The sequence below is a fragment of the Rhipicephalus sanguineus genome, chromosome 10 (assembly GCF_013339695.2).
Source record: "Rhipicephalus sanguineus isolate Rsan-2018 chromosome 10, BIME_Rsan_1.4, whole genome shotgun sequence".
NCBI lineage: Eukaryota > Metazoa > Arthropoda > Arachnida > Ixodida > Ixodidae > Rhipicephalus > Rhipicephalus sanguineus.
This window is the reverse complement of record NC_051185.1, coordinates 112,690,049-112,713,692: the sequence shown is the minus strand read 5'-3', so window position 1 is coordinate 112,713,692 and position 23,644 is coordinate 112,690,049. Positions and strand designations below refer to the sequence as shown.

The 23,644-nt window shown below is 43.1% G+C and overlaps 1 protein-coding gene across 1 annotated transcript in view; it reads right to left on the bottom strand.

The window, feature by feature from the left end:
• The window catches only part of LOC119372285 (uncharacterized), a 115,835-nt gene that overhangs the window by 3,121 nt on the left and 89,070 nt on the right, over window positions 1–23,644 (bottom strand). Inside the window, exons 26-31 of the mRNA XM_037642761.2 lie at window positions 18,343–18,456; window positions 17,566–17,673; window positions 10,006–10,103; window positions 6,458–6,506; window positions 3,637–3,743; window positions 703–979 (exon numbers count right to left, since the gene is read on the bottom strand). Of these exons, the coding sequence (XP_037498689.1) occupies window positions 703–979; window positions 3,637–3,743; window positions 6,458–6,506; window positions 10,006–10,103; window positions 17,566–17,673; window positions 18,343–18,456 (753 nt within the window). The remainder of the gene's footprint in view (window positions 1–702; window positions 980–3,636; window positions 3,744–6,457; window positions 6,507–10,005; window positions 10,104–17,565; window positions 17,674–18,342; window positions 18,457–23,644) is intronic.

The window sequence follows — 23,644 nt, the reverse complement described above, 5'->3', positions numbered from 1 at the left end:
GTACTGAACGTTCAAGCATAATGCCCAGCCAAATCGGGCAGAGTTGCCATCAGGAGCACGTTCAGTGTCGTTTGCTTCTGGTGTCGTCTGCTAGCCATCAATGTGTACATCTGCATGTATGGCGACGATTTCTTTTCGCGACTGTTCTAGGGCCGTGGTGCACTCGACTTTCCGGCCTGTTTTCGATCACTGACCTCAGCGTTTGGCCTTCGGCTTCCATGTCTACATTAAAGCGCAATATATGTATACCGCGTGCAGCACGTGCTCGGTTGCCAAGTCTGCTCCTTCGGTTCAATTCCTTTGTTTGGAGTTTTAAGCGCATGAGATGTCGCATGTGTGATGTCACTCAAATAAATTAAATGGTCATTACAGGCAACAACCTTTGATTAAATGCAAGTTTTCAACAGCTGCTGTGTAAGCGCGTCGTAAGTACTTGAAATTTAAACAAGAAATAAAAAGGTTGAGAGCACAAGTCAAAAGGGGATGCATGATGGTGATATGAAGTATTGGTAGATTGTGCGGAGTTGTCTCTTTCTATGCAACATGTTTTAATTCCTACGTTAATAAATCGACGTTTTCTGACTCTTTCATAGTAGTCTGAAAGTATGCTGAAAAGAATTAGTGTAACCATATTAACGTAGATGGTTACACTAATTGAGATTGCTGGCAACTGGTTCATAGCGATTAAGCAAGTGCACTCACCCTGAGTGCTGCCTTGCGCCGGATACCATGTCCGAGGCTGCGCACCAGCTGCTCCCAGAGGCGCTGCGGTGGCACGGCGGGCTCCCATCCGGCACTCTCGTCCACCAGTCGGATCTGGGCAGCTAGGGCGGCCGTGCCGGACTTCTCGAGTAGCACCCCGATCAGCTCCCCGTGGGGGTGGCCCGAGGTCACCCGGTCACGCATGGCGGCCGCCAGCGACAGGCAGAGTCCAGTCGACAGGCGCGACACAAACTGGGACACCACCTCCCGCTCGTTGCTGCAGTGCAAGCAAAAACAATGTGCTGCTGTCGATCATGGCAGAGGTGTGTAGAGTCCTCACAGATTGAAACACAACATGAAACTTGTCAAGATGTACTTTTGGGCTAGTTGGTTCATAATCGCAGTAAAACAGCGCCAGCGAAAACAACAGACCAGACGAGGAGAAGGACACGTAACACAAGGCGCTTTTTTTTTTGTGTGTGTTACGTGTCCTTCTCCTCGTCTGGTCTGTTGTTTTCGCCGGCGCTGTTTTACTGCGACAACATGAAATTCTTTGGTATGACGACTTGTATGAGCAAATTCTCAAGATAGCCATGTCATGTCACTAAGACTTCAACTGCAAGAGGTGATGTTGGGTCCTGTGTAAGTGCTTGAACCAAAATTATGCCGATATGACACAAACCAAAGACGGTTTAAACAAAGGTACCTGCATTACTTAGCCCTACGTTGACACGTTTCAATCCATGAGTACTGTACATGTTCGTACATACAGCAGAACCTTCATGAAACACAAAAAACAATGTGTCATCTGGAAAAGCAATGTTCAGTAACACTTGAGGTCACACTACACATTAGCAGCCGTAGCCTTGGGTGGCCTGTTTTGGAGTTAGATCAACTTCTGTGTGACTCCCATGCAATGCACATTTGCACATATGGCTGACACCGTTTTTGGCACACACACACAGGTGTGTTCCGTAAACATTAAAAGCGGTGTTGACACCCTCCCATTAGACGGTGCATCACGCCAACTGTGGACAATCAGAACAGAGACAACATAAGCTGGATAATTAGTGAAATCAAACAAGACATAAGTTGAGAGGTGGATGGGCACTCGAAGTGATGAGAAATCATCAAACAAAAAATCTTGTTGAAGCCAATGTTTCAACAAGTGGGCTTGTCTTATTAGAACTTGCTGTTGGGCTAGTCTTGTCTGGGCTAGTCTGTCTGGGCTGTTGGGCTTGTCATCATCAAAGCAGCAGCTGCTGCGCTGATGAGCACAAGTCTCCCTGTGAAAATGTTGGCTCCAGCGACAATCTTTGTTAATGATTTCTCATAATTCGTGAAATAAACACAGGTGGAACACTGTAGAGTGGCATCCAACACTGTCGCTGCTTGATTCGAGTGTTAAAGGAGTACTGACACCAATTCTCGAAGCTGACCTTATTCCCCCATAGAAATATCCTGTATATGGAGACAGCTCTGAGAATGTCTGAAGCTCAGGAAATGGTGACAAGAGATTTTATTTTGACATTAAAATTAGGGGTGTGTGAATAGTGAAATTTCATGTTGAATCGAATTCAAATCGAATAGTGCCAAATACTAGTGACCAAAAATATCGAATATTGAATCGAAACGTGTACCGCCATTTACGGCAAGACAAAGGAAAAATCACCGACGCTACGCCGTGGCAACAGCTTTGTTACGCGCTTGTTCAGGAGTTTTTCTTTTTTTTATCTTTTATAGGCGCACAAGCATGTTTATATAGGAGCCACAATCCCATTAAGCAGTGCCACTCCTAACCTCTTAACGGCTCACAGAAGGGGGTACAGTAGCTAGCTTTCTTTCCCTTATGGTAGCTGCTCATCTTACAGTGGTAATGCTATGCTTCATCGCAATGGGTGCTGTGGGCCTAAAAATCTTTGGGCGCCCGTTCACAGCAGCATTTTAATTGCGCGCAAGAATGACGGCAGTTTCTGAACTAGCGGTGCAGTGCGGCAGTGGTGACTGCACAGCGTGAAGAAATTTTCACATGTGAAGCCAATCACCGAGGGTTTTGTGGGCCAAAGTCGGTACGTTTTACGGCGCTTGCAGCATCCGCGACCGAACTACGCAAGAAGTGTGTGGATTCGTTTCGAAAGTGAAGTTGTAGAGGGCTTGACAGTTATCTCATGTGTTTTTCTTTTTTTTTTTTTACATATGCAGATGACATAATCTCCCTTAAAATAAACATGCCCTCACTTATGAACCAGGATATCGGTGAAAGTTTTAACGAAAGGCCTACTTTAATGACATTAGCGTTAGTTTTAGCCACCCCACCCTAACCAACTTGCACCATTGGCCTTTGTCGCGTTTTAGGTATTCGTCCTGTCGAATTATTCGAAACTTCGAATACTAGCTATTCGAAAGTCGAATCAAATTATTCGATCAGCTATTATTCGATTCGAATTCGAAAGTCGAATATTTGCACACCCCTAATTAAAATCCATTTTCGCACGGTACACCTATCGACATCGACACTAGCATGACATCAGGCTATGGTATCAATTCTGGTGACTTCAGACATCAGCATGGCTAGTTGTGATGACATACAAAATGGCCACTTGTGCATCACCGACGGAGTGGAGTGGCCGTGAAAATGTCACGACATCTCGAGTGACCATGTGACGAGAAGCTCATATCGTGTCATGACGGCAGCATACAGTAGGAACTGAAACTAGCTTTTAAAAATATGTTGTCACTATTTTTCAGGGCACACTCATGCTTACCAGTACATTTTCTAGGCTCTTGAAAGCTTCGCATTCTATTCGACGCAAAAACAAGCGAGAGCTGAAAATTTTCGTGTCAGTCCTCTTTAAGCACTGACACCATGGTAACAGTGAGACAGGCTGTGCACGTGCGGTGTTGCAGTGTAGTAGTTCCAGAGCTGTCTCTCACCTGAACAAAACCAGGCCCAGAGAGTAGCCAATGTCCGGAAGGTTGGCCTGGAAGAGTTGCTCCAGTGGCTTCACAGGGAGTTCCTCCTCTTGCCAGAAGCTTACCATCTGAAACAGTGTGGGTGCGACATAGCATTTCTATACCTCGGCATTCATTGAAGTTGCAGGTTTTTGGGTGTAGCGCCGCGTACGAATTGGTAAGAAAGAAGATGACAGGAAAGAGGCTCACTCGCAACTGAACTTTATTTTGCGTCGATTGCAAATATAAAGCTATGAAAAGCATCACGTGTTACCTCTAACACTGCCACATAGTAAAACCAGATAAAACCAGATAAAATGGCCTACCGCACTAATCATCGAGATAGTCTATTTCACATGAAAATAGGTCAAGAGACGGCTTGCTGATGCATCTGCTAATAGACTATCTGCTAAAATAGACTATCTCGATGATTAGTGCGGTAGGCCATTTTATCTGGTTTTATCTGGTTTTACTATGTGGCAGTGTTAGAGGTAACACGTGGTGCTTTTCATAGCTTTATATTTGCAATCGACGCAAAATAAAGTTCAGTTGCGAGTGCGCCTCTTTCCTGTCATCTTCTTTCTTACCAATTCGTACGCGGCGCTACACCCAAAAACCTGCAATGAAATACCAACTAGCCTGCATTGACATCCTTGTCCAGTATATTGAAGTTGCACAATCTCTGAACTTCGCGCGCTTCAGCGTAAACTGATTTTCAGCAGTGCTGCCGAATCGAACCGACCTATCGGGTTCCTCTTTAGCATCTCTGTAAGACACCAACGTGCCTCAAAGTATGAGTCTCCTAAAGTGGTGCAATGAATCAGTAGAATCAGTACAATGCGTACTGCTTGATATCTAAGAACTAGAGGCATGCAAATATTCAAAAACTTTGAATATTTAATCACATTGTCTCCTATTCCATTCATTCTTCTAATAGAATAATTCATAAATACAAATATTTCTCAAATATTTTACACATATTTTGAAATGTAAACTGCATCGAATTAAACACAAAATTGGTGAAAAAGTTTGAAACCCAGTGGGCATAGTACAATCGTAAAACATGAGAAAACACATAATGTAACGTGCCAGGTCACTCAAAAAGCCAGACTTTACCAGCTGTCCAATGATCTGTATGCATGCAAAGAATCTGCTCATTCATTCCCAACCTCCACTTATGTCTTCATGCTAAATTTACGAATACTAGAATGTGAATGTCATTTTACATTAATCGTGAAAAAAAAGCTGTCGCAACTAAGCTGTTCAAAAAGTACTTAAAAAATATTTCAGATTCGGTTCCCTAGGTTCAGTTTGCTTGTGGCACTATTTTATTTGTATTGAATTCAGTCCCAAAAAGATGCCAGACCTGCACGGAAAGTGCAGCACACATACAGCGAAAGCTGGAAGAGCAGCATTTCTAGAGCCCGTTGTAAACTCTCTTGGGGCTACTAATACAAGTACACATACAAGGTACCCACTATGCCATAAATCAGAATTTTTATGAAGTTGGGAAGCATCCACTACACCATTATTTATCGTTCTGCAGAGAAGCGAGGTACCCGCTACAACCTATAAGGCATTATGTGCACTTTGTTGATGCTGTGGCTGACGACGATGAAGAATTATGGCTGAGCCTTTTGTAATGGGTTGGAAGGTTTAAGTGATCCACTAGTTATGTAATTCACATGTTGTGACGCCCAGTTATTTTTTGCACACCTACCATGCTATATTACATATGTTAACGTGAGACAGAGAGAGAAGTTTATTGAGGTCCTGAGCAAATGGATAATGGGGGCCGCTTCCTTGGCAACTAATACAAGTACACGTACGAGGTACCCACCACGCTATAAATCATCATAATTTCTGTGAAGCAGAGAATCATCTAATATGCCATTATTCGCCATTCTGCAGAGAAGCACGGTGTCTGCGACACACCTGTAAGGTATTAAGTGCACTTTGTTGATGCTGTGCCTGATGACGATGAATAATTATGGCCGAGCCCTTTGTAATGGGTTGGAAGCATTCAACAACGCACTTGTTGCACAATTCACATTATGTAATGCCTGGTTACATAATTCGCGTTGTGTGACGCCTGGTTGTTATGTTACTGTTCTACGATGCTGTATTACATATGTTAATGGGGTTCCTTCCCGACATGAAGCCTGTATATGGTCTTTTTGCAAAGGAGTTTCAAGCTCAAAAGGACAGACTGATGGGCTAGTTGGCATTGTATAACTCAGAACAGTAGCACGTAAAGATGGGACGCAGAGCTGCGTCTCGTCTTTACCTGCCACCGGCCGTGTGATTCTTTGCGCTACTGTTCTGAGTTTCAAGCATTGACATGGCTCTGTGGTAGAATACTGGGCTGCCGCACATAGGACCAAGGTTCGAGCCCCATTCCATCCAAGATACTTTTTCTTATTTCGTCTTTTTTTCTTATTTCGTGCGATAGCGGTTACGGACAACGGCAGCGGCAGACAACTACGGCGCCAAAAACGGCCATTGTTGTGATCTCATAACAGCTTTCGCTGTAAAATTCATATTTGTACACTTCTACTAAGAACCTCCATTGTAAAGCCACTGAATTGACTGCTTAATGCAAGGCTATGGCGATTTCATTTCTACTGAATGAACCTAGTGCGTAATGCTTCTCTGTGTTTGTGAGGTCATTTCCTTGTGATGCCTTAAATATTTTCCCAAAACAGGAGGTGGAAGATAGCGAGAAAATGCATAGTTAACTTTCACAGCTTAGTGCTAGGTAGTACCATGCCAATAAGTTCCAGTGTAGAAATGGTGCACTTACATTTTCAAAGAAGCCGAAGTTAGCTTCACTGTTCTCCTTGTCAATAAGCCTGCAAAAACAAATTAATTTATGAAATCCAGCGAGTGAATGAGAGGTAGAGAGAGCAAGTGAGTAAATCAAATAAGTGCGAGTGAATGAGTGAACAAGTGGTCAAATTACAAATTGCACTACAAGGTTCACTCCATCAACTGAATTCACTGAGTCAGTTATTTACTTTTTGATTTATAAAGTATAACGTCCTAAAGCAACAACAATGCTATGAAAGGCACAACGATGGATGTTACCCAAGTAATCTAAGTGTATACAGACATTTTTGCATTTTGTCCGCATCAGAATGCCGTCGCAGTGGCTGCAAATTCAGCTTGTAAGGTTGTGCTTGGCACTGGAGTGCAGTTGCCACTTAGCCATTACTGCTGGTTTATGGTTAAGGAATTGTGCTGAGTTGCCTACATCAGTTGGTCCCAGCAGTACTCTACCTAGTACATTTGGAAGGACACAATTCACCAATGTTTCATTATCTCCAAACAGCAGACATATTTGAATGCACTCGTAAAGCAGCAGTGCAATAAACAATCAAGGACTGTGCATAAGCATTGGCATTGTCCCTACTCAACCTTGTACCGCTACATTCACTAAAGAGAAATGCAATGCAATGAAGCCACCAAAACAGTGAATGGAGAACCGATAACATTGGCTATAGATCGATTCCACGAAAGATCGAAAAAGGGTGTATATTTGATGTTTCCGATTTTCCTGATAATTTTGTATGTTGTGCACATATGACTGCACAGCACGAAATCGCAGTTCGTTTTCAAATAAAAATTTTTTTCAACACAGGAAAATTCGACAAGTGTCGCCAGTTGACGACGACCATTTTACGAAGAGTGCGTTTTCGTAACTTCGGAACCATGCTGGCAGCTACTCAAGCTATATATTACAAATATCTTTCTTTTTGGCGGAAGTAGAAGTAAAGGGGAAATAGCTCTTATCATTTCATGAAATTCTGAGTAAATTATGTATTTTTAAAAATTCACGAAAGACGCTGCGTTTTTTAAAATCAGTCAAATTTGGGACGCTATGGCTACTTCTGTGAACATCTTAGCTTGTTGATATTTGCAGTATGAATAGGCCTTTATGTGAATAATGAACCTCTGCATTTGTATTTCTCTAATAATTTTCAAAGTAGTAAATTTTCATGCTCGAAACACCAAAAAGAGAAAAGTGCTCCTCCATTCAAAAATCTATAATAAAAAAAAACCCAATCTCAATTTTGTTCAAAGTCCCCCAAAATGTTCTCAAAGGACTGCAGAATGATATTATGAAAAAACATGTTGCATCATTTTTATTACAACAAAAGCAGAAAATGTCAAACATTGTGTTTCCAGAACGTGGTGGCTACTGCGCAAAGGACATCTCTAGTAACAAGAAAATACAGTAACACGTCTTTTTTCTTTTCTGAGCTTCGCTAAACAACAGTAATGATCTATGGTTGGAAATTGGGAACTGTTTTGCCAACTGTTTTACTGAGTAGCTGCCAGCATGGTTCCGAAGTTACGAGAACGCATTCTTCGTAAAATGGTCGTCGTCAACCGGCGACACTTGTCGAATTTTGCTGTGTTGAAAAAAAATTTTTATTTGAAAACGAAATGCGATTTCGTGCTGTGCAATCATATGTGCACAACATACAAAATTATCAGGAAAATCGGAAACATCAAATATACACCCTTTTTCGATCTTTCGTGGAATCGACCTATATCTGTGACCTGTGCTATGATATCAGCCATATATATAGTCATAGCTTCATCATAGGAAACAGCGTGGGCAAACGGCGCAAGAGGGACAGATGGGACTTTGCGCTGGCTAACAACGTGAGCGTTTATTTCATGGGAACAAATATTTTATGCTTCCTTGGGAGGGGGAAAATAACACGAAAGAGATGAGGGGAAAGGGGAAGCCCAACGCATGCGTCTCGACTAGTACAAGAAAGTACAAAGTTCAATCGCAGATCTCCTTGTCGGTCAGTACGATGGACGGTGCGCTTACACATGATGGCTCAATGGAATGAATTGTCAATGCTTCGTAGATTTCCCGGGCACGACAGTCACGATGTCTGCACAGGGTGCGCGTCTGTTCCAAACTCGGAGTGCAGTCACACTTGTCCCGTTTGCCCGTGCTGTTTCCTATGATGAAGCCATACCAACAAGCTCAAGCTGATACCTTCATATAGTCATAGCCATAGTCATGTAGCCACATATGCAGCCACATTTGTAGCTACACACATAGCCACATACATAGCCACATGTATAGCCACACACGTAGCAATAGCAACATACAGTAGAATCTCAGTGATAAGAACCTGGCAGATACAAATTTTGAGTCTGGTGCGAATTCGTGGAATTCCCCGGCCGAATTCCATCGAGTCCAATGGGCTGATGTTCGGATGTTCCGAACACTTTTCCATGTCATGACAGGTGACACGAGCTTTGGCACCAAAACCTTCAATCGACAACCAGGTACAGCGTGCTCCAGAAGCTTCGGAAGTACACGCACGGCCAGTGCACACACAATCAGAATTGTTCTTATCGCTTGCCACAACCACGGTGAACGAAACCGCAGTCGCTATAGATGCAATTGTTTATGGAAATGACGGAACTCCGAAAATACATGCGCATCCAATGCTCATCGAGTCAAAGTGACGTTGCTTGCTGGAACCACAGCAGACAAAACAGCAGAAAACACAATCATAGATAGCAATGACGTAGTTCTGAAGGTAAGTGCGAGGCCCGCACACACGGATTGAAAACAGAACTACCATTTGCCATAACCACAGAGCACAAAACCGCGGTCACTGTCGATGCAATCATCGATAGCGGCTACGCAGCTCCGAAAGTACACGGCTAACACAGTGGTAGATTAAAGGCAATCAAGTCGTAAAAAGGCACAAAATGCTTCAGCATTCCTGCTGTTCTTTGCTTATGACTATGGTGGAGCACACTTCGGCCCTTAGTTTTCAGTTGGCCTCATGCAAAGCTCTGATGTGCGTGTTCGCGGCAGCCAGCTGCGCCGTCCCTTACCGATCTATTTTTATGTGTCCCAGAAACACACGCGCGAGTTATTTCAAAAGAAATAAATGTTTTGTGCATATATTGTGGTTTCAAAACGGATCTTGCTAGTTTTCTGAAGATACGAAATTTCGGGTGATACGAATATTTTTGCTCCCCCTTGAAATTCGTATCACTGAGATTCTGCTGTATGTAGCAACATACATAGCCACATATATGCCACACATACAGCCTGGTCTGTGGGCTAGATTGGTGAATTGATCTGTTATGCAAGCCAGTCTTTGTCAGACATGTTGTGAACATGAGCAAAACTCATGACTCGGACAGATAGCCAGCGTGAACACTCAAAGACCAGGGGAGAAGTGTATAGTGGGAGCGCTGGACTTACAACTATAACTTCGTGGAGCCCCACAGCTCTGTGATACCTTTGAGGAACACTGCTGGCATTCGACAGCTAAAGACATTTTTGCGACAAAGCTCTCTCACCCCAGGTAGTAGGTGACGGCCTCCACTGCATTTGTCGTCAGGAACTCACGTGTCACCTTAGGGTCAAACATCAGAGCCTGGAACTGGTACTGCAGGGCCTGCAAACAGCAAGAGCGCATCGTCAACAAACCATGAGATAGATATAGCATGTGTGGCACACATTGCCTGTGAAACATGGTGCACTCAAGAAAGTTGCCAGAATTTGTTCAAAAGGCAATTTCTGCTCATAGGATCTAGCACAACACTTCCGCTCATTACTGAAGGCCAGCCACTTGAGTATGAGTACAGTAGACTCTCGTTAAACGGAACCTGAAGGGACCAAGAAAATGTGTTCCATTTAACACGAGTTCCGTTTACTGAGAGAGGAGCAGGAGTGAAGAATCCAAGTATGAAACCAATTATATTAGATGCAGTTTTTCCGTTTAAGCAGCAGTTCCGTTTAACAGATTTCCGTTTACTGAGAGTCTACTGTATTTGCAGTCAAAGACCACAAGCACAGACATATGTATAAACTCCCACCACCCCAAATCCAAGTTTCTGGCTCCGAACTCATTTACTGTGACGTGAGTAGGCTCTTCCAAAGGTCATTGCCTCTTTAAGAAGAGCTACTGCTGGTGTGATGATGATTATTACTTTTAATAGCATCCCCTTTGAAATGGGGCAGCGATCAACCCCCCAGCCTGTTCCTTTTAGAGCAAAGTTTTTAGGTGCGCGTCCCTGTGTTGAGAGTCAGTATGCATTGTCCCTCGCTGCAACTGTGTGAATAAGTGCAGCCAAGGCCACCTCCCATGCTGTATCCTGTGCACATCTATCAATCAGAGCTCAGAATGCGGACACATGGTATGGCATTGTGATTTCTTTCTGTACGTGTACACATGCCTCTAAAATTCTTGCCTCGATATATGACAGAATGAAAACATGCATAGAATGACATTTAAACGTCACATTATGGAGTGTGATAATGGTCGGTGATTTCTTCGTGTTGTTTCTATACAATGAAGCGTTCCTTGGTGTATTACACTCCAGCAAACTCTTCTTTATTTTCATTTTTTACTTCCTGATGCAAGCCTCTATTTCTAGGATGTGCTGTTATCTGCGCCTGTAACGACACTTGCTTTACCACTCTAATCCCTGCTTTCTTTCCACCAATATTGTAAACACATCTTTCTCAAAAGTTAATGGCACCTCCCACTTTGAAATCCAGCACCTCTGAAAAATGCACACTTCCACGGGTCTTGTTTGTAAAATATTCTGACATTCAATTACACTGTGTTGAGTAGCTTCCAGATTTTCATGGAAGCAGACACATGCTTCCTGTTATGAATATTTGCTCTGGTATAATTTTGTTCGCAGGCAGGTAGCTCGAGCTTCAGATAGCAAAGCACAGCCCCTTGCGTTATCATACAAACTTTCCCTTCTGATAATTGCCATCTTGCAACGTGTTGTGCAGTGACATCTGGTGGCACCTCTTCAATGCAATTCAATATGCCTGTTAAAAAATGTATGTGCTTAACATAGTGGAAATTTGTGAATCTAGTACGTATTATATATATATGCATCAGCATGCCCTCTTTGATTGGCACTGAAGATTATAAAAAGGACCTGGGTGGTATCTTAGAGTGACTCAGAAAGTGGACCGTTCGCTTTCCCTTGCATGCAGGGGCGGCCCTGGCGGGGGGGCACAGGGGGGGAGGGGCTGCACTTATTTTGTGGCGCAAGCATGTGGCTTGCTTGCACCTCACAGCTTCCACCCTGCTGCAACCAGCTTGTGAGATATACACTAATAAATTATACTCTGAAAACTCTAGGGTTGTTAATTTCACCACCATAGGTTTATTAATAGACCATAAAATCAATGTTAAAAGGTTAACCTTTAAATTTCCCACCAAAATCTCCTACGGTAACATTTATTTATTTATTTTCAATACTGCTATCCCCAATGATGATAGGAGTTCTAGCAGGGTGGTACAAAGCATGTAACAAGGCCGCATAACACACAAGATAAATAAATTCAGACAATATAATTTTCAACTGACAACAGCAATGTCAAATATTAACATTTTACATTGAAGGAAAGTAGGTGACTTTTAGGGGCTCGTTTTTCTTTGTTAGACACAATATTAATGAGAACTAACAGACAATAATGCCAAGGAAAATATAGGGGATGTGATTTGTAGTAATTATGATATAAAATGTGAAGAAAGTAAAGTGGACGAAAAGATAACTTGCTGGTCCCTGCCAGCGGCAACTTGTCTTTTAGTCCACTTCACATTTTATATCATAATTACTACAAATAACATCCCCTATATTTTCCTTGGCATTATTGTCTGTTAGTTCTCATTAATAATATTTTTAAATTGTGAGACAAAACACAGACAAGCCTTTGGTTATACGAAATACAACAGGATTACACTTCAAGGAGAGCCTGAAAGTCATCACTGTCAACCTAATCTAACCTAACCTAACCTAAGCTAACCTAACCTAAACTAATCTAACCTAACCTAACCTAAACTAACCTAACCTAACCTAACCTAACCTAACCTAACCTAACCTATATGTATACATCGAGTTCATTCCATCTGGTTACAGTTCGGGCGCAAAAAGAATGTTTAAAAAGATTGTTTTTAGATTGAAATGCTACTAATGAAAATGGATGTCGTTGCCTAGTAGCATAACCTGTGGAAAATTAATTATGGTCACGTGTTCAGCTATGTAACTTGCCCTTGACAATTTTAAACATGATGGCAAGCGATTTTATTTCTTACAGCCTGCTTGGCGAAGTAACTGAGTGATTGATGAGGGACCATAACTACTGAAAATAAATCATACAGCCTTACTCTGAACTCTTTCCAGCTGATGTGTGTTAGCCTGTGTAAATGGGTCCCAAATAACATTTGCATATTCTAAGATCGGTAGTATCAAAGCTTTGAAAGTGACAAGTTTACAGATGGTAGATGCGCTCTCGAGAGACCTCCTTAAATAATGAAGTTTAGACAAAGCCTTATTAGAAATAGCAGTGATATGATTATCCCAGTGAATATTATCAGTTATAATGAGACCTAGATATTTGAACTCATTGACACGATTTAATGATTTACGATCAATTGTATATGTATATAAAAGAGGATTTTTTTTGTTGCTTCGGTCATTACAGCGCACTTGTCAAAATTCACAGCCATCTGCCACGTCTTGCACCAACGAAGTCCTTTATCTAATTCACAATTTAATGCAATTTGATCAGAAGTTGAACTTATCTCTAAGGTTGAGCGTTGGGCTAGTTGGTGCAGCATAATCCAAAGGTTTCACAGCGCATACAACGAGGACGAGCAAAGAAGAGACACACACAGCGCTGAACTTACAACTGGCTTTTTATTTTCCTGCCACGGCAATATATATGCGCATTTTTACAGGAAAAAAAGGAAGAACAGAGCAGACGAGGTATACAAAATCAGTCAAAGGAACAGCAACCCATTATTGATATCACATGTTTTGAGATAAAAATTCACTTTCCTTGCTCGAAAGAGCAAGCGACGCAACACTGATACACTTTTCACCACGTTTCAAAATTTCCTGGGCTTCTATGATTTCGCGCGCTATCCTATTTTTGTTTCTCGCGAGCACACGTGTGTGATCGAAAAGAGGCCGGCACCCACAATCCCGACAATGAATTCCTAAATGCCCACTGATAGCCCTGTCTACATTGTACCGGTGTTCCTTAAGACGTTCATTAAGGCACCTTCCGGTCTGCCCGACATATTCACTGTGACAAGATAGCGGAATACAATACACGACGCTATCTTCACACGGGACGAACCTATCTTTATGCTTGGTGGTGCACATTTTTCGAGGTCTTGCTTCAGAATTCACCTGACGGCACATTGTAAGAAGCTTGGCGGGGGCTGAAAAAACAACGTTTACACCAGCTCGCTTGCCAACCCGCTTTATGTTGTGGCTAATTTGATGCAGGTACGGGATTACTGCGACTTTTTCTCGCACTTGCGTTGCCTCACCGGATATTGCAGTAGAACGACTAGAATTCTTGATAGTTTTTAAAGTTTTTTCCGCCACGGACCTTAATACATCGCGAGAGTAGCCTGCACATTCTAAGCGCTCGACTTGTTTGGTGAAACTGGATGACACAGTGTGGGCACAGGATTTTGTCAGCGCATTCTTAAGGCACAAACCGGCAATGCTTCTTTTTACCAGCTTCCTACTTACCAGCTTACCTAATCCTGTGCCCACACTGTGTCATCCAGTTTCACCAAACAAGTCGAGCGCTTAGAATGTGCAGGCTACTCTCGCGATGTATTAAGGTCCGTGGCGGAAAAAACTTTAAAAACTATCAAGAATTCTAGTCGTTCTACTGCAATATCCGGTGAGGCAACGCAAGTGCGAGAAAAAGTCGCAGTAATCCCGTACCTGCATCAAATTAGCCACAACATAAAGCGGGTTGGCAAGCGAGCTGGTGTAAACGTTGTTTTTTCAGCCCCCGCCAAGCTTCTTACAATGTGCCGTCAGGTGAATTCTGAAGCAAGACCTTGAAAAATGTGCACCACCAAGCATAAAGATAGGTTCGTCCCGTGTGAAGATAGCGTCGTGTATTGTATTCCGCTATCTTGTCACAGTGAATATGTCGGGCAGACCGGAAGGTGCCTTAATGAACGTCTTAAGGAACACCGGTACAATGTAGACAGGGCTATCAGTGGGCATTTAGGAATTCATTGTCGGGATTGTGGGTGCCGGCCTCTTTTCGATCACACACGTGTGCTCGCGAGAAACAAAAATAGGATAGCGCGCGAAATCATAGAAGCCCAGGAAATTTTGAAACGTGGTGAAAAGTGTATCAGTGTTGCGTCGCTTGCTCTTTCGAGCAAGGAAAGTGAATTTTTATCTCAAAACATGTGATATCGATAATGGGTTGCTGTTCCTTTGACTGATTTTGTATACCTCGTCTGCTCTGTTCTTCCTTTTTTACCTGTAAAAATGCGCATATATATTGCCGTGGCAGGAAAATAAAAAGCCAGTTGTAAGTTCAGCGCTGTGTGTGTCTCTTCTTTGCTCGTCCTCGTTGTATGCGCTGTGAAACCTTTGGAACTTATCTCATTATACACAACACAGTCGTTGGCATATAGTCTTACTTTAACACCAAAATAATCCACAATGTCGTTTAAAAAAAGAAGGAACAATAATGGCCCCAGGACTGATCCCTGGGGGACACCCGTATCGACAGGCAGCTTTTTTGAGAAGTATTCATTAAAAACAACATACTGTTTTCAAGAACTCAGGTATGCCTGTATCCAATGACCAAGTTGTGGGTTTTTCAATACTTCCAAAAGTTTCACAGGTAGTTTGGAATGAGAGATCTTGTCCAAGGTTTTTGCGAAGCCTAAAAAAACAGCGTCTATCTGTGACTGGTTATTTATGGCTAGTGCAAAGTCATGGACAATTTCAACTAATTGTGTTGTGGAAAAACTGCGCCTAATACCATGCTGAGCTGGTAAAAGTACTGAGTGTGAGTCCAAAAAGCAGGAAATGTGCTTATGTGTTCTAATAATTTGCAGCGCATACAAGTCAAAGCTGTTGGGCAATAATTAGAAACCAACTGTTTGTCCCCATGCTTGAATAAAGGCTTAATTTTGGAAAATTTCCAATCATCGGGCAGGACCCCACTGGCTAATGATTCATTAAAAATAATTGTCAGAAATTTTGAAGACCATTCTGCATATCTCTTTAAAAAGGCATTCGGTAAATCATCTGGGCCACAAGATTTCCTTACATTCAAGTTTAACAATAATTCAAATATGCCAGCCTCTGTGATTTCTGGATTTCCAGTGGGAGCGAGGTCTTTAAACTTGCAAGAAGTAGGGATGGTTTGGCCATCGCAAGTAAAAACAGATGCGAAGTGTCTGTTAAATGCATTGGCAATTTCTTTTCCATCTGATGAACAAACATTGTTTATAACAAACGTGTCTCTATTCGATGACTTGGGTCTTATGAATTGCCAAAAATAAGACGGTGATTCTTTAATCATGTTAGTTAACTTTACATCGTAAAAATTGCGTTGTTCCATCCTCATTTTTTCCTTTAGTTGTTGGGACAGATCGGTGATCAGAGAACGTGTTGTGATATTCACGATAAACGGCAGCGCACACCAGGTTAAGACAGATACACAAAACACGAAAAAAAGAACGACACAAGCGCTGAACTTCAACTGATCTTTTCTTCTTTTTTAGTAATTTTTGAAGCTGATTAATTTTTCTCACATTACAGATTTCAAAGTGCTTTTTCGTAGTGCTTTTTTGTTGAGCCACAGTGGCTCAGCGAAGTTCCTTGAAACTTAGTATGTTAAGTCTTTGGCTCCCTCAGAAGACAATCTTTAGCAATTTAGGAACATAGGCCCTAGGAGATGCCATCAAAATCTATGACGTCATGGTGACTGGTGCGGGAACTCTAAGGTGGCGTCAGCACCTGCATTTTCTTTTCGCACATTTTCTCGCTTACCAAGCGTCTTCTTGCAGCAAGCGCAGTGTTTTTGGTATCGTGAAAGAGTAATTTGCTATACGAGAAAAATTGTTTTTCTCTTCAGTGTCCCTTTAACCCCTTAACTGCTTTGGACGAGCAGAGCTCGTCCTGCCCAAACTGTCCCCAAACTGCTTTGGACGAGCAGAGCTCGTCCTAGCAGAATAGGTACTCCCCTCTAGCGTTGAGGGCAAGAGGCGCTCTTCTACAGCTTAGATTGCGTGTAATCCACCAGATGGCAGCATTTACTTGGCAATTTATTTTTCTCCTGCGGAAAGAGCGCGGTTTTTGTATGAAAAGATGGCTTGCGGTGGCGGGCACCTATGCATAACTGGCTCATCAACACGAAAAGAGGCTTTTCGTTTTCGTCATCTTCTTCGAGGGATGATCATTCGGATACAGATGTTTATCTTGTGCCCAGAAGTGAAGACAGCGAAGTCGGTGAATTGAGCATCTCCTCCGGTGATGATGAAAACAGCTCGGAAGCGAACATCGCGAGTGCTCGCCAGTGGATCCTGCTTGATGCGGACAATCCTCCTGTGAAGCCTCCTCGCTTTCCATTCTTGGTCATTCCAGGCAAGACTTTCAACTTGTCATTGCCAGATGACCTTATGGAATATATTCAGCAGTTTCTTCAAATGTGCTTCGTTTGCTCTCGGAAGCGAGGAGAAAACGGGAAAAGATTGAGATAGGGAACTGGCTTTTGGTGCAGGAGCTGCAACAGGCCCCCTTGCGTTATTCCGTGTTTTGATTTGACTAAGTATGTGGCACAAATATTTTTTTTAACATCGACTAGCTATTTTTTAGTACAATCAGATTCGAAATCAGCAATAAAAAAAATAGGCACTTTTGGTTGGGAAATTTTCAAAAAAATAAAGCACTTAAGGGGTTAAAAAATGGACTGCTGCCACAACCCTCGAAAGGGTTTCGGGGTCCTGCCTGCATTAATATGACATATCGTTATATGAATTAGAAACAGCTAGAATTGATTGATTCATTCATTCATTTATCTACTATTTATTTATTTACACAGTCTCTCACCTGGGCAAACTGCCCCTCAAGCAGCGAGACCTTCGCAGCAGCCTGGAAGTCCGAGAAGCGTTGGCAGTAGTTGACGACCGAAGTAGGATCGTAGCTGCCTCGGAATGCCTGAGGGACAAAGTGAGGGAAACAAGAGCTGTGAGACATTAATTAAGAAGACCACACTGCTTAAGCTTGGTTGCCTTGCTTGAGAAGGAGTATTCTATCTTCATTTGATGATGGGGGCATTGAGAAGGCATTCGATACAACATCCAGAACAGAGCTGCCCAACACTGTTCAGTTAAGCTGGTGTGACTCACAAGACTGAAACTCCTATAATGTGAGATGGATGTTATTGTTTAAGAGCAGGCACAGCTCTAGCGATACATGAAGGTAAGCAGGTCTAAGTGACTGCAGCATTGCAATGTGTGACCTAGACATGAAAGAACTTTTGCAATGCTGAAAGCTGTTCAGCATCTGTAACACATGATGGGTATAATTTAAGCACATCTTCGGTGAGTTACGTTAGCTTCCTAGGTGAGTTGTTTACATGTTCTTCAAGAAACCTTGTTGCCACAAGTTGGCACTTGTCTCTGTTTGCATTCTTCTGTGCTTAGACTTGTGCGTTATCGATGGACCAATTGGTTGGCTGTACTTTCCATCAACACCATGGTGGTTGAAGCATTGCCGAAGTAGCACATGTAAACTTTACTGAAGCATCTTGATAGACAGTATCAACTTGAAAATTGCAAGCTCCACAGCTAAATGGCAACCAAAAACTATTTTGCAAAGACCAACCTCCAAGGCAGTGTGCAAGGCCACAGGACCGTACGGTGGGTCATCGAGAGAACCCAGGTCAAAGGTCGGTGTAGTGCGGCTCAGGTATGCATTCTGGAAGGCCTTTTGTCGCAACTGCACAATGAACATTAAGGAAAAAAAATAACACAGTCAAAAAAAGCAGTGTACATCACTGTTGTTGTTGTTGTTGTTCATTTTACTCACTGAAAAGGGCTCGGAACTGTCCTTTTTCGAAGTCTCAGAAATACTTTGGAAAGAGTAAAATGCCTCCCAGATACATAATACTGAAATAACCTTGTAAAAACCTACTACAAGTGAGGACATTTTCAGAATTGTGTCGATTTTTCCCATCTGCCTTCGAGTTACTCTGTTCCAGTGGAATAAAATGCCGCCACTGACGACGCCACATCCATGGCACATCATTTCATTTGTATTGGGCAAGTGCTGCCTAGCCCAAGCAGACAACACTTGGTTTCTCTCCAAAATGTCCAATTCTGATCGGACTTGAAAACTCCGATTTTTTACTGCTAGTGTTCTTGGATATCCAATACATCACAGTACATACACAGTACTGGTAGGAAGGAGTGCACCGATTCAAACGTCATGCTGGAGACTCAGTCTGTATTGGCCAACGACAGCCCTCTGATTGACTAAGAGTTCTTCAATCATACTAGTTGTAAAACTACTCGTAGGCTCCACGTATCAGAATACGAGCACGGCATCGGTTGAAATCGCAGAGGTCTGATGATGGTCGCATCACCTGTCAACAAAGAAACAAACTAACAAAGCTCGTTTTCTTGTGTTTTGCATTGCAGGAGACAACACGCTTGGTGCAGTCAGCGGTGGGTCTAAGTGTGCAGTTTACTTTTTTGAAGAAGATATTGCAGCCACAGAAATCTTCAACCTTTCTAAGTATTTTGTCTAACTCTCGCAAATCTAATTCTCATGCAATGACGCTGAAGACTGCAACGATGCGGCATGTTTTCTGTCACTACACCCAGGTGGGGTGTCAATTCACTCACCTCCGTAGATTTATTGATCGCATTGTCAAAGTTTTGTAACAAAGTTTCAGAGTTGGTATGATTCAAGAACTCCGATTTCAATGTGTCAGCTGACATGAAGTGATGGTGGCCGGCCCACCACTCTGTTTGAAAAACATGGCTGATCCCTCTGTCGTAGGAATCGGCATAACACGAAAGTGAAACGTGTCTTCACAGACGTAGTTGAGCGTTTGTTGCGCATTCTTTTGCCCCAAGGGCGAAGGAATGAATGCTACAGCAACAAATTGTAATGTCACGCGAAGAACAGCAAGCAGCTCGAAACTTGCATTGAGCTGCTCAAGCAGAAAGGACACATGGAACGAACATACACAGGATGAGAGCGAACTAACTGTCACATTTGTAACTTATTTCTGCATGAGCACCGCTCTCCTTTCACAAAAGCGGCCGCTGCAGTGAGCCAAGTGACATTCGTGCTCTCAACACGAGACGTACAAACCACTGCGATCACGAGATAAGCACTAAGGTGCGTATTTGGGCCGGTTGGTACATGTTCAATGATACGAGAAACAGCGCGACACACGGGACAGCGCTTGGTCCGTCTCTTTCACTGCCCCGTGTGTCGTGCTGTTTCTCGTATTGTTGAACGAGATAAGCGCACGGACAAGCGACCTGTAGACGCGGGCGCTCGTCGCAATGGCGACGACCTTTCAAGCGCGCTCTTCGAGCCCTTCGCACCATCTCGCTAGTGGTAACGAAAATGCGCTGTAACACCGATCTCTGAGTACCGCCACCGGCAAATGGTGTATATAAATAGCTCGCCGTTAGCATTCCAAAGAGCGTGCCGTCCGTGGCCGAATCGTTTCGCACTGCACGCTGCAGAGCGAGGGGTCGTAAGTTCGATTCCCGGTGATGGAACTTTTTCTTCTGGTTTTTGTCTTTGCCCCCTGTTAGTCTTTATATTTTACAGCGTCATATCCGTGACGGAAATACGTCAGTGGAGCCGTGGTGGACCCCGGCATAAAACACTTTCGTGTTAAAAGACGGTGTGACAAAAAAATGTGGGGAGTTTTCACTAAGTTGCGCAAAGCTTGGCACAGGTTGATCCTCTGCTCGTCTTGCTGCAGCACGGGAATCACAACGCCGGCGATGTTTGGATCCAGCGAGCTTGGCCAAAGAAGCGGCAGCCAAGAGACGGCGACGGGGCGGATCCGAAATATGCACAAAGCTTGCCACTCTGAATGTGTTGAAATCACTGTCCCTGAGCCAAGGTGTAAGAAACTGTGGGGGTTGCTATGGCGATGGCTCGCCGGCAGCTGCTCCTTGGTGCAGTGGGAGCTGGGCTATATTTAGCAATGGCGCAGCATAAGTGTTTTATTAACAGTAGGGGTGTGCGAATATTCGAAATTTCGAATATTTTTCGAACAGTGTTTGCTATTCGATTCGATTCACACTGGAATTTTACTATTCAAACTATTCGAACTTCCTGAAAACAAGTACAGTCGATGTCCGATTGAATGTGACCCCTTCAGATTTTTTAATATGCTTCACCTCATCACACCCCTGTATTGCGGCAAAGCTGTCTTTCAAGCTCCGTTACGGTCGAACTTTGCCAAGAGACAGTCAACGTCCGTTTGGAAGTGGTCCCTAGAGTTTCAATATGCTTCACCTCATCACACCCAGGTATTGCGGCAAAGCTGCCTTTCAAGCTCTGCTACGGTCGCCAATGTATTAACTCAAGAAAACGCTGGTTCCAACATGGAGATGAAAGATGTGGCAGAGGTGGGGGCTCAATTTATGCTGTTTTGGCCTGAAATTCGCGCAGGAAGTCCGAAAAATCGGAAGCCGAAGCCTTTCAGCATCTAAAATTTCAGACGTTCTTATATATCGACGTCTACGAGGCATATTTGGAACTCCGGACTTGAAGGGAGCAGACCCTTGTCCGCTACACCAGTTGGGCTTCCACAGAAGTTGAAAGAGGAGGAGAGGCTGAGGAAATGGCATCTTTGCCTATCACGTGTAAAGTGTTGTCGGCAACACTTTTGTTGCACCAAATCATGTACATAAATAGAATTCGGCCTCTACATTGCCTCATTCTTGATAAGACAACTATGAAACACCACCCCGCCAGTGCTTCATCAACCTAGCAAAAAGAAACACTTTGATGTTGCTATCTCATAAGAATATGCTTAGGAATCCTCTCTAACTTTATTTTCTGCAATTTCGCTTCGAAGTATTAAAAAAATATTCTAGAAATATTTGAAAAATATTCGACTCGATTCGAACTCACACTTCAATATTCGAATTCACTTCGCACTGAAAATTTTGCTATTTGCACAGCTCTAATTAACAGATATCTTACTGCTAGCTTGAACAGCTTTGCCGGTCACAAATAGTGCTGGTCACACGAGCACATAGCCTACAGCAACATTGTATACATGTGCAAGAGCAAACAGCAAAAGGAAAAACATTAAAAGTGTTCAAGCGTTGTTCGGACATGACTGCATCTCGGAGTGCATTGTCAAATGTACAATGTGGTTGTTAAGGCTTTGGCTTTAATAAATTCATTGTTTTTAGCGAGAACAGAACCTTTCTAAACGAGAAACGATGAAAATGAACTATCAGACTGAGAAACCTCTCATGTAGGCTTGTGCGAATATTCGAGCACTTCGAATATTCGAACGAATAATACAGTATTCGAATTCGCTTCGATTCGAATTTAAATTATTGAAAATTTCGAAGTATTCGAAAAGAACGAATAGGTGTATATTAGTCCGCTTGTTACCCCCTGTAAAGGTGGTTTCACTGCAGTGGAGCGGTGCTATACCGTGAATGCACTTTTCCAAGGAAAATCCGCACCGTCCGGTTGTACTAATCTCCTGTAAAGGTGGTTTCACTGCAGTAGAGAAGTGCTATACCGTGAATACACCTTTCCAGGGAAAATCCGCACTGCCGCGGAGCCCCACTTCAAGGTTAAATGAGCATATTACCCTCACATCGATTCAGCATTTTTCAAGTTTAAAAACTTGTTCTAACGGCTTATATGCTCCAAGTGTAGTAAATTTTAAAACGTAACATATTGTCACGTGGTCGTGACGTCGACGAAGACAGCAGTCGGCGTTTGTAGGATGAAACTGTTTATTTGGCCGAACTTGTGGCCGGAAAATGAGAACTAGAACTACAGCAATGCACGCTGTACAATGATAGCGGCGAACAGGGCGTCGTCCGTCGATCAACTGACAAGCGGTCACGCGCGTAGGCTTTTATACAGGCGCTATCGAACTTTCCAGCAATATCGCTGGTGGCGGCGTAATCTCTAGACAAAGCTGGAACATTCGCGTGCGGGGCGCAATCTTAACAAACCGATCTACTACAATCGCGACGCTTCTAGAACACTACTTCGCGGACAGCGTCGAGCGTTGATAACCGTCTCTGCCGGTCAAACCCGAATACATCAAAACAAGACAAGAAGTGGGCGTGGCAATGCCCCCCTCTGAAAAAGCATCGTCCCGATGCTTGTGAAAGAACATAGAAGAGAAAAAAACAAGTGTATACACAAATAAATTACAATAACAAAGGAAAAAAATAGAGTCCCCAGGCTCGCTAACGCGCGAAAAACGGCTTAAGGCGCACGACATGGACGACTTCAGGTCGCGCACGGCGCCGCTGGGAGTTCGTAATGCCGTCTGGGACAACCTCATAGTCGAGTGTGCCCAGACGTCGAAGTACCCTGTACGGTCCGAACCCACGAAACACAAAACCTCTAAAAAACTTCTTGAAACGACTAAAAAGGTATGCGGACATCTAGGTATATTATGCAACGTTGAATAAACGTTTTTCACAAGAAGTTTTTTAGAAGACGTTTAAAAAACGTTTTTTACAAGAAGTCTTTTTAAAACGTTTAGTGAACATTTTTTTCTAGAGCTTTTGCCATTAAAATGCGCACATATGAACTTCGGTCGCTCGTATACGTTCGTAATCGCAAATATTGGTCGCCTGAACCGCATGCGCAATAAAAAGAAAGGGTAGCGGGTTTATATTTCTCCCCATTTTAACATGTGAAGATCGGTAAACCAAATTTTCCCATCTTTTAGCCCACCATGCACGTGAAGGATACAACATCATTCGCCGAACATCGATCACCATCGCCTAATTGATGAAATAAAATGTGATACAATGTATGGGCAGTATGGGGATCGAGAGTGCCCCCGGACCCTTCGAGCGTCATCTCCAGTTAGTTCGTTCGCGCGCAGACCATGCTTGCCGAGGCGCGCTCCTAGCGAGGGCGGAAGAAAAGCGTCTTT